The sequence below is a fragment of the Lathamus discolor genome, chromosome 9 (genome assembly GCF_037157495.1).
Source record: "Lathamus discolor isolate bLatDis1 chromosome 9, bLatDis1.hap1, whole genome shotgun sequence".
Lineage (NCBI taxonomy): Eukaryota > Metazoa > Chordata > Aves > Psittaciformes > Psittacidae > Lathamus > Lathamus discolor.
This window is the reverse complement of record NC_088892.1, coordinates 23,535,870-23,547,896: the sequence shown is the minus strand read 5'-3', so window position 1 is coordinate 23,547,896 and position 12,027 is coordinate 23,535,870. Positions and strand designations below refer to the sequence as shown.

At 38.5% G+C, this 12,027-nt stretch overlaps 1 protein-coding gene across 3 annotated transcripts in view; it reads right to left on the bottom strand.

Annotated features, from left to right (window-relative positions):
* The window catches only part of OGT (O-linked N-acetylglucosamine (GlcNAc) transferase), a 28,237-nt gene that overhangs the window by 10,494 nt on the left and 5,716 nt on the right, over positions 1-12,027 (bottom strand). For 2 of the 3 annotated variants that reach the window (XM_065690026.1, XM_065690027.1), the window contains exons 4-13: positions 10,354-10,422; positions 7,217-7,333; positions 5,768-5,847; positions 4,664-4,859; positions 4,294-4,434; positions 3,990-4,090; positions 3,644-3,797; positions 3,440-3,541; positions 2,999-3,178; positions 1,595-1,753 (exon numbers count right to left, since the gene is read on the bottom strand). In XM_065690026.1, the coding sequence (XP_065546098.1) occupies positions 1,595-1,753; positions 2,999-3,178; positions 3,440-3,541; positions 3,644-3,797; positions 3,990-4,090; positions 4,294-4,434; positions 4,664-4,859; positions 5,768-5,847; positions 7,217-7,333; positions 10,354-10,422 (1,299 nt within the window). Of the gene's footprint in view, positions 1-1,594; positions 1,754-2,998; positions 3,179-3,439; positions 3,542-3,643; positions 3,798-3,989; positions 4,091-4,293; positions 4,435-4,663; positions 4,860-5,767; positions 5,848-7,216; positions 7,334-8,578; positions 8,724-10,353; positions 10,423-12,027 lie in introns of those variants that run through there. The other variant, XM_065690029.1, reaches the window with a different exon arrangement.

The following is a 12,027-nucleotide window of genomic DNA, read 5'->3' as shown; positions in this document are numbered from 1 at the left end:
TTTACCACCTGAGAAAGAAGACAAAAGGGGAGGGAAGGAGACATTAGGCATTTTGACACATTTGCATCAGGACCCAGTTTTACCTAGTGCTGCTGCTCGAGTATGACACTGCATCTTACATAGGCATATATACACGCAATATTCTCATCAGTGCAAGATAAAGTAATTTTAACAAGTGTATTTGCATAAGCATTAGATTTTCCAAGAACACCTTTTACAAGACACCTTTGAATTTGTAATTGAGAATCACAATGATGACTAAGGTTAAACAGAAAAGCTAAGCCTTGGGGAAGCTTTTTAACAGATTCTTTAAATGGTGACTAGTTCTCCCCAGTTAAGAAACCGCAAATGTACCTGACAAATTCAAGTTTCAGAGGTTATGCAAACAGGCATCTTTCACTAACCTAGCACATACAAATATAGAACAAATTGCACCAACAAAACTTATTGTCTTGCAAGGAAAAAGCATGTTTTTAGTAAAATAATAGAGAACTTCCATTTACCATTTAAATTTAGCTCTGTAGAGCTTTACAAATCCAGAACAAGAGAGCTGGCCCTTTGTCTTAAACTGGTTGAAGGTTAAATAATATATTCTCCCCACACCCCACGTACTGAGACCACCAATTTGTTTCATGAAAAATTCCACTTCATAGTCATACTTCTGGTAATTCAAGTATGCAGCTTTGCCATAAGCATTTCATACAACAACGACTTCACAACAAGGAAAAAGCAAGGGGGGGGGACACCCACAAAAATCAAGAAAGATCAAAAATCAAAACAAAACACACCACCGTTTTGCAAGAAGGAAAGACTTACAGTCCCTTACAGAGATAAACAAATTCTCAGGTCATGGGAAACAGGAGCTCAAAACCAAAGCAATTTAAAAAGTCATGGGGCAAACAGCATAACTGGGAATTAGATCTATTTACAGACTAAATCCCTTAACATGACATACAAGTAATTATAGACACAACTGTCCTTAGCATTGCTAAATTGTAGTCTCCTTCTGGAGTAAGTGTAATATATCATTTCCTTTTGAAAAAGCAATAGCCAGACCAAACTGAAGTTCGTATTTGCAATTCAGGTAGCCCAAATTAAAATGCATGTAAAACAATAGCAGCAGCAGAGAGTGAACAAAACAAAACAAATTCAGAAAAAAAAAAACCAAAAAAACAGATGCCTGTCTGTAAACCTGAAATAACCAGGCAGTAGCAGCTTGATACTAAACCACATCTACACGAAGAACAGCTGCAGAAACTTAAAAAAGGTTTTCCAGGGACCATAAATTCTACTCTAATTCTAAGGACAGGTATCTAATTTGCCTACTTTCTAAGTAACACTTCATACTGGTAAAAGAGCTTGGGCTGGAGAACTCTTCAACCCATAGCATAAAGCCCACTAACAGGAGGAAAAAAAACCAAAACCAAACCAAACCCTGCCCCCCCCACAAAAAAAAAAAAACACAAACTAACAAAACCGAAAAACTCAGCCTAGAAACAAAATTTGCCCTTTCCTAGTTTACCTGTCTGCACCAAGAAAAAGATGCCACTTACAGCCATACTTAATGCTTTAAGTATGCCATTTATATTTTTACCTCGAATTTGTCTGGGTTATGCATGCCTGGGATTGACTGCATTAGGTGCGAGGTTGGATGGTTTCCAAAATCAGAGCTCACATAGCCAATGCGAAGTCGACCTTCACTGGCCTTCAAGTCCTTGGGATGCTCATATGATGGCTTGTGAAGAACATTAATCTGTCAAGAAAACACACAACTGTTCATAAACTCAAAAACCAAAACCAAATGCTAAACAGAGGGATAAAAATCCCCAACACATGAGTTTGCAGAACTAGCCTTATCCCACATTCAAGTAAGCGGTCTGTGGGCAGTTGTTTCAAACCTGCATTGTATATACTCCACTGGAGCAGCGTGTCACATCCACAAACTGTGATACAATGCGTCATGTACCTACACTCAGCCAAAGACAGATGTAACTACTCCAAGCTGACATTACTGCTTTTCTACCAGCTTATTTTTCAAGTATTCCAAGTATTTTCAAGTATTCTGATTATTAAATATACTGATACCACACCACTATGACCAGGAAGTTCTCAAGGTACAAGCCACTTGCGACCAGAACACTATTTCTGTAAAGCACCACAGCATGTTTTCTGTTCTCATACTCACCATCTTCCCCAGACATCAGCCTGTATTATCAGGCTGTTAAGACAAGCCAGTTTGAAAGCTAAGTGTTACCTTCTGAAGTTTAAGATTTTTATATTAGCTAACCAGACCCTTCCACTAGCTGACAGCGCATTTTCAATTACAACTGCAACCTGCACAAGTAAACCATCTCAGCATTCAAAAGTCCCCACAGCTATGGCCTTCTGCTTGAAAAGAAAAAAAAGTTGCATCAAATTTTAGTTAAGGAATTTGCCATTGACTGCAACTGCACTCTCAGCAGCTTGAGGTGCTGTGCAGACTTGTGGAAACAGCACACAAGTTAAGCAATTCAGCAAGAGAATATGTGGGTTTGGAATAATCTAGTCTACTTACTGTACACAAAGTACTTCAGAACAGAGTAACCACAAATCTTTCCTAATGTGATGCATCGCCCCTATAACACTGCCGCCGTAACCACTATAGCAAGTGCATTTTGAAAGCCCAGAGTTAATTGAACAGAAAACTCATGTTCCAGCAAGGATTCTCTAGAGGCAAGGTCAAGTTCCAAGCACTACAGATGCTGGAAAGGACCAGATTTTGAGAGATACTATCACACAGCTGCCTGGATTTATCTTACTGTCAGGAAATAATTTACCCAGTCTGCTTTTGCAAAACAACACCTCATACGTACTTTTCAAAACTAGACGAGTAACAGTATGCATCATTTCCCTACAGGACAGGGACTCAAACCTTACAAAGGCTAATACCAACTATGTGAGTATTAAGAGTTTCAGTACGAACAGGGAAAACCAAAGTACTTGAATTGCAACTTCCTACCTTGTCCAAACACAGATTTCCATGTCTCTCAGCAATAGCCTTCCTAAAACTGTGAGAAAGCGGATACAGCATGCTATGATGTGGGTGGACAGAAGGCAGTCTATTTTTCTCCAGCTGATCAGCTACAATGCCAACCAGCTTCTTCATTCTTTCATCATAGTCTGTCCAATCACAGACAATCTAGAAAAAGGGGAGAAATTGAGAGTATTAGGACAACAGCTTCCCTTGATCTACACCACATATTTCACAAGTTGAGACTAATGCTTCTTTCACAAATGGAAGTGAAAACTTCAGTATTAACTGTTGGTTACTATATAGTCTTATCTTCTGATTTAAGTCTTAAGTCCACTCTGTAAATTTAAATTACTGATTTGTTGAGCATACTTAATATTTTCTGGAGAAAAATCTTAAGAATTACAATCGCAGCCTCATCTTCCTCACCTGCAAACAGTGGGCCAAGTTGCAGTAGGCATCTGGGAAATCAGGCTTCAGTTTGAGAGCAGTGCGGTAAGAGGCAATGGCTTCTGGTATATTCCCTGAATCCTGTAAGGACACAGAAATGAGTCAGCAGATAAAAATATACTTAGGGTAAGTACTCACAATGCCCCACCATACTCTTAGGAGTGAATCATTTGCATATGTTACCTTGTGAATAGAAGCCAGGTTGCTGTGGGCATCAGCAAAAGCTGGGTTTATCTGAATGGCACGGGTGTAGCACTGTAGAGCTCCTTGAACATCCTGCATCTCCTTCAAAGTATTTCCCATATTAGAGTAAGCATCTGCAAATGTGGGGCTGATTCTGAAAAATAAAGATAATACATATTATCATGAACAATAAAAGCTCCTCCTCCAAAGAGAAACCATACTAATTTTTGTGTTTGCAAAGCAACTATCCGAGTTAAAATACACTACTATAAGCCACTTTCTCTAAAGAGCTATGGTACTTTCCTGTTAAGAAAGACTGGGACTATTACAGATAGTATCCATTTACCTAATAGCCTCTTTGTAATGCATCAGAGCTTCCTGTAACTTTCCTTGCTGTTGCAGAACACTTGCTAAATTCGAATGCGCAGCAGCAAACTCTGGAAACACCTGGAAGAAAAAGTACAATCTTTCAAATTTCTCAAGTACATGATATCAAAAAAAAGCTTGTGTATTTCTTAATCTTCCTCTTATGACTTGGGTCTCTGAAGAGATGTTCCTTCGCTTATGACCGAAAAGAGAAAAAAAAAATTGTCTTATTACACATTCCCAACTTGAATTCCACATCTCTCCCTCCCTACATTCAACTGTACCTCAAGAGCCTTCCGATAAAGACGGACAGCTTCCTCAATATTCCCCTGTTCCCGTTTGATGTTTGCTAGATTGTTGAGAGAATCTGCATGAGTGGGACAAAGTCGCAGAGCTGTATTGTAGCATTCTTCTGCTTCTACCACCTTCAAAAAAAAGGATACTGTTAATATGGTAATTTTTGTTGTAACAGCACTGCTTATGGGAAATCATTATACCATCACTTTGAACAAGTTCAAGGTGGAGATTTCCAGAATTATTCTTCCTCATGACTGAGTGTAACATCTCATCATGATACAGCTGGTGACACTTGGTGCCTAAAATAAGCATTCATGTACTTTTAAAAAAATTTACAAAGAAAAAAGTACTCCTTACACTGCCTTTCTCCTTCAAGGCATTGGCCAAGTTACAATAGGCATCAGGGAAGTGGGGTTGCAGTTCAATAGCCCTCCTGTAGGTGTCTATTGCTAGATCTATTAGTCCTTGCTCATAATACACACAGGCAAGGTTGCCATGCACAACTGCATGATTTGGACTCAAACTCAAGGCTCGTAGATAAGCTGCTACAGCTCTGTAACAAGAAAAACAAGGTAAACAATTATCCACAGAACAGCAATTTTATTTACCTTGGTCATAAAAAATTACTTACATAAAAAAAACCCACCAAACTTCAAGGAGTATGTATTAACACACACACAAATCCATCCTGTAAGATGTTACTGAAAACACAGAAGAGTACTGCCTGAATTAAAATGACAATCAAGGTATTATGATGAATGCTATTTTAAAGCTATGCTGAATCTTGTAATGACTAGCAGACTAGAAGAAATATTTCATAAAACAGGAATGTCTTCCTCCCACCTGATGTTGTACAGTGATAAATTTAAGTCTTTGGAAAAAAAGGAAAGCTTTCATCTACATTTTTTAAGCACTCTTCATTACTAGGATAAGCATGAGACTTTTTCCACTTTTTTCCAGTTCATTATTCAACTGCAACAATATAAACAGTATATTATTACATGTCTTTATTGTCTCCACTAACCTATGTATCATGCTTTAGTTACAGTTCAAACTTCACTTTATTCAAAAGTGAGATTTTTAATTATATGCTCCTTTAGCACTATCAAAATGACAGATGTATTCAATATCCTATTTCTAAACAAATCACAACAATGTACATAGTAAATAAATTCTCAAAAAGGTGATGTAAATTCCAAAATGCTGAGGAAACATGCACCTGTTTGGTCCATTAATTCACTGTTAAAGAGAAATCACTGTATCATTTACAGAGTGCAATGCAGCTAGTTAGAGTAATTAACCTGTTCCCTGCAAGCTTGTGTTAAATTTAAAGCCACAAACTACAGCCTCCAGAGATTATAATCCAATTGCTGTCCCAAAATGATTTTATATCAGGAAGCTAATTTTTATCTTGATACATGTGACAGGGCACTGAGAGAGCAACAATACTTATCTGCTTACCTGTCAAATATCCTTGCCTCCTTCAGGACATTTCCCAGATTGATGTAAGCATCCAAAAAATTTGGGTCAAGTGTTACAGCCTGAAAATATTTTTGAAGTAACAGTTTTGAGCATCAACACAAAAACATTTCCTATGAAACCTAGCTGGCTGTTTCTTCTGGTTGTTTTTTGTTTGTGGTTGTTTTGGTTTTGATCTGACAAACCCAATCTGTAAGCACCTAAGACTTTATCAATTACCTAGTAAGGAAGGAAAGAGTTATATAAATCACAGAGCATCAGCCATTTACCTGCAGAAATGACAGCATACACTATATTCAATCTTACTCGTTTGCTTACCCAGTCAGTTGCAACTACTGCAGAATTAAGCGTTAAGCATTCATTTCATGCTAGGTTGATCATACTTAACACTCCTGCCTACCCATGCCATGCTGCCTTTAATTTGGTTTTAGGCAAGAAAACGCTAAAAAACCTGATCCACATCCTTGATCTACCGCAAAATAGGACAGCATTTTAAAACTTTAGTAGCATAGGAAAATAGAGACAGGTTCACAAGAGCAAGAAAAGAGCAAATTCATTGCATATATAGGGAAAATTCAGTAGCTGTTAAACTAAAACACTCCCTTCCAAACTAATAAAGCACAAAAAAAAATTTAGACCCAACAAAGTTACAGAAGATGCAATAATAAGCTATATCTGAGTATTTGTCAGGCCACGCTTACAATCTTTCTTACAGGAACTATTCTTTCCAAATTAAAATACTTCATAATCTACCACTAACTAGGCAGAGATTAAAAAAGAAAAAAAATCCCAAGCAGTTAACATTTTTGTAGATCTTAAGTCATGACTACCAGAAAGAAAATGTCACCACTTAAATGTGGTCTTAAGTCACTTCAGAAACTTAAGAGACTATACAAACTGAATTAAGATGCAACTTAGATACTTAGTGAAAGGTATAAGAAAATTAGTTAATGACATCAATATAGAGAAATGTGAACCACAGTCGTGAAAAATAATTCTGGAGAAGAGGAATTTGTGTGACGCTTAAAACTGATCTCCTCTGTTACTCAAAAGACAGTAATACCTGAAACAAAATCACATGGAAAAATCAGTTTAAGCAGAAAGTTGTTTCCTCCTCTCACCTATCAAACACGTAGAATTCCCACCAGATTAGGCTTTGAAAAATTTATTCCAGAAAAGAACCACGAAACAACTTACTGAATTTTCTTATATTTGACATTTGTGTGAAGTTCTTAGGGCAATTTTGAATATATCTCTCTGGTGGCATACAGGCAGCCTGAAACACTGATCAACAGAGGATGGTAACTAATGGGATGTTAACTAACAGGCTCATAAGAAGTTCTCTGCTGATCAAATTTCTATCACCTACAAGCAAACAACTGCATGTACAATAAAAACTAGCAGCAAAGCTGACTGGGTTTAGATAGTTACCTTTTCAAAGTGATGAATTGCAAGCCAAATTTCTCCTTGAGCATTGAAAACACAGCCAAGATTACTCCAGGCCACTGCAAAGTTTGGTTGAGTCTCAATTGCTTTTAAGTAACAGGCCTTGAAACAGTTAAAGAAGAAAGATACAAGGGACAGGGGATGTTTGTAAAAAAAAAAAAAAAAAAAAAAAAAAAAAAAAAAAAAAGAGAAAAAAAGATTGTTAGTATGCCTTCTCTAAACAGCCAAAAGTGACCCTGCAGTATAGGCTAGCTTGCGCCAAAACTAATGCGCTGCAAACTGCTGTTGATCCTGCGCCAGCGCCAACCAAAACCCAGGTGCAAGCCCACCATTTCTCAGTTATGCTGCTAACAAATTAACATATCTTTAGACATCAGGTCACCACAGGAATCATCTTAGAAACAATTCAAGTAACTCAGTGCAAGTATCTGCCACCTGCATAAAAACAAAATCCCTACTCTGTAAAAACAACTTTGCTGTGAAATAAATTATGAAATTGTGAAATATTCTAAACCAGATAGAAACTACTTAAAAAAATGAAAAACTACTGAAAAAGATTCTTCAGTTTTAACGGTCCTTGTCAAGTGAGCTGATACACCCAATGGGTATCTTGTTTCACAGCTTCTTCATGTACATTCCATCATCTGCAGCTTCAAAACCTCAAATGACAGGATTGCATGAAGGTTTAGGTCCCTGTAATGCAAGCGCAAGAAATCGCTGCGCATCCTAAACAGCACGGCGCCACGCTATCGCTGCGAACTGCTTTGCTAGATTGATTGCCCCTAGGTCCAGTGAACGGCCAATCAGAATCATTAATCTACCAGGCAGGCCCATACAGAAACTCGCATGTTAAATTTGATGTCTGGACTCTAAAATGCATTACATCCCAATTTTATCCAAAAGGCTACAGCCTGGAGCTTGGGCAGTCACCCAATCAGAGATTAATCATCTAGTCAACCGTTCACGAGGGCTTAATCGCACGCAATGCGCGTTACCGCTGCGCAGCCTTTGCGCTACTGCAGGATCACAGCGCATCATCAGAAGAGCAGAACGCTGCAATCCAAACAAAGAAGAAAAAAAGGAAAAAAATGAACAACCAGAAGAGTTAGAAGCTTTTACTATTAACTATCTCCAATTATTTCTTAAATAAATAAATAAACAAACAAATAAATAAAATTAAAATTTACTTTTACTTTATTTCTTTGAAAGAATTTGTGGCTACTAGTATAAAATATTCTTATATTACTTGCTTGTAATTAAATATTTTAAGCTGTTTCTGAAGCCACAAGACAGAAGATTCAGGCATGGAGGCAAATGGTTTTGCTGTGGCAGTTACAAACCCGTTACCATATTTCTCATCATGTGACTTTTCGGTGCGTTCCTTGCTGGAAGAGGAGGAGGAGGTGTGTGTCTGCCCTAGATCCAGGCCTCGAGCTCCCTTCAGCGAGGCACCTTACGCATGGAATAGGAAGTTTCACCCACCTGAAACCTTCTAAATACAATATCAGTGGTGAAAAACCAAAAACAAGAGAGAAAATAAAACAAGATCATTAGTAAGAGTTCAACAAAGCAATTGCAATTTTTTTGGACATGTCTTAACACATGGGAATGAGGACAATCTGTGTGTAACAAGGGAGACATGCAGACAGGAGAGGGTTAATCAGGGCAATTGCATACAGCAGGGACTTTTTTTTTTTTTTTTTTGGAAGAAAGGCTCTGAAATATCTACAAAGAGATTTAATTTTAGTTCAAACTGTAAGGAATCTGCTGGCTTGATCTTTCAAATGGACTGATAACCAAAGAAACACATTGCAATTTACTCAAGATGTTTTTCCTCATTAATTAAATTCTCACAAAACAGAATAACACTTTCAAACTAGGTGTCTCCAGAGCTCTGAAACAAAGAAGTCAGCAACCTAAGGCAGGCGCAGTGTCTTGGCCTATACCAGTCACACTAAAGCTGCAGTGAAGTGCAATTCATGTTAGCTGTCCGCTTGGTGGGCGGACCAAGTGTCACCAAGACTGTTCAAACCCTAAATGCTACTACAAAATATTTTCAACCTGGATCCGACCAAATCAATCAGGCTGCCCTAGGACAGTACACACATCCAAGTTGTGATGAGAAATCAAAAAAAAATAGTGAACTTTGAACCTGCACTCCCATTACCCCATAAAGATCACAACCCCCCCCAAATGGTGCTGCAGCCAAACAGACAGCTACGCTGTTCATACACTCCACTTTTTAGCATGCGCGTGGGGCTTGGAGTGACAGACATGGAGCCCAGAGTGTTTCTGACTTCTCCACACTCCTCACCCCTGCAGCGCGGACGCGTAAGGTGGCTTGTAACAAGACAATTTCTTTGTGCAATCCAAGTTTTAATATGCCAAGAATTTTAAACTCATCTTGGTGTTCAAATTCGCAGTTTAGGAAACACAAGACTGCTAGAAGCCACCTTTCCACTACAGCAAGTTTTCTTTCGATCAGTTCATTTCCCAAACAAACCAGCTTTGTCCTTCTGATTTCTTTATTTTGGGGGAGGGGAGAGGGAAGACGTGAAGATACTTGGGGGGGAGGGGTGTCACATACTGCAGCTATTGATCATTTATTAGCCTTTCTTCCGCTATAAAGGGAAGGGAAAAGTTAAAAGAATAAAAATCTTTAAAAGCCAATATTACAAGGAAACATTTGGATAAGTTTCTTCTCCACTTACAAGCCACAAAGGACTTCAGAAGAGCAGCGTTTTCAGTAGCACCTGCATTGTACAGGGATCTCAAGCTAAACACATGCTCTCTGCTTGGCACGATCAGACAAGCCTCAGATTTGAAGGTCTGTTACTTATTTCCAGGTAAGAGCATGATGGAGCCCCTGCCCAATACTTCAGAATGGTATCAGATAGTCTAGTTCAGCAGAAGGGCTGGGTAATGTTCCATTTCTTGACTTAAACCAACTTTTAAACATGGACATGCCATATCTTGCCCTACAACTACTCTGGGGTGTTTCAGTGCCTTCAGTTTTCAGCAGTTTCTCAGACTGTCTGTAGATCAGCGCAGATCTGAAGACTTGGTGCAAAGTTCAGGTTTTCAAAACACTGATGTTTACATGTATTCTATGCAACACCTACCTTGGCTTCTTCCAAGCGACCCAGGGCTTTCAGCAGGTTCCCCAGGTCACTACGAACACAGTACAAGTCCTGAAACATCAAAATCACACTATCAGCTTCAGGACTTCAGACATCCCAAAGGTCTTCACAGAGAACTTTCAAAGGAAAACCCCAGTCCTCTACAGCTCATTTTAAATAAAAATACATCACAAATGTTAATTTTTTTTTTACCTAATATTTACAACCAACAGACTATCTTACTGATTTTAGTACTGTAACAATACAACCATAAGAAAGTAGAGCGAAGTAAAAAAGCAGTATTTCATATAATTCCTCTTCATATGGAAATACAAAACAAAAAACAAATGCCCCCTGCCACAAGCAGCTTAAGTTCTGTTGCCATACGTAAGTACGAATCATAACATACATACAGGATACATATATAAGTATGAATCATAAAATCCCAGATTGATTTGTGCCGGAAGGGATCTTGAAGCTCACCCAATTCCAACCCCTGCCATGGGCAGGGACACCTGCTCCAAGCCCCTTGGCCTTTAACACTGCCAGGGATGGGGCACCGACAGCTTCCCCAGGCACCCTGTGCCAGCACTCACCACCCTCACAGAGAAGAACTGCCTCAGCTCTCATCTCTATCTCCCCTCTGGCAGGTTAAAGCTGTTTCTCCTTATCCTACATGTCCTTGAAAAAAGCCATTCTCCAGCTTTCCTGAAGATCCACACCCACACCCCCCTCCCTGGTGTGTTCTTTTTTTTTTTCGGGGGCGGGGCAGGGGGTGGTTGGTTTTGGGTTTGTTTTTTTAAAGCACTACTGCAAACCTGTATTCTTTTAAATAGGTTTTAAATAGACTTCATAATGATTTTGCAGTTTTTCTCCCCTTTTGTTTTTCCACATCCGTTTTCAACAGTCTTGCAATGCATTCTTGTTCTTTCATGTTTCACCACAGCACAGGCACTATCTAGCAGTAAAGACCATAGAAAATGGGGACATTTCTGTCAACGCTAACAAAAGAATTTTCTAACCTAAACAAATCTCCTTAAGAAAACACCATCTTACATTGGTTAGAAGTACTGTACCAGCTCTACTACACTTAGCATAATGACTTTGACAAGGTCACCTAGCCTGAAGAACATGGACTCCGGGCTCTTGCTGGACTGGGTTTGCATTTGCTTTTCCAAAGCAAAAAGAATATGTGCACACCAGACAAATGCTGCATTTCAAGTTTTGGTTTGGGGTATTTTTTACAAAATATACAACCAAATAGCAAGTAGATACCTTCACCATATTGAGTAGTACTATACAAATTATTTAAGTTTGATACAAAGTGAATAGAAGATAGCAGTCTGATACAGTTTACTAAAAATGTCAATTCAAAAGAGTTACAATCAAAAATCCAAATACTAGATCTATTTTATACAAGTCTCTTTTTGACAAACTCAGCTTCAGCCTATGAAACATAAAAATGATGCTTCTCTAAACCAGCCCCCAGTGAAAAATCTAAGGAAGGCCACTCTCATCACCATGAAATTTCTGACTCTGTGATAAGGTCATACCTGATGATTTTTTAAGAACTCGCATTCAAAGATTGAGCAGTGATTCTCTCACTGTAATAATAATACCTTAAAGCACACAAAGCTAAAGTATGAGGTCATTCACCAAAACATCTGACTTCAGCTT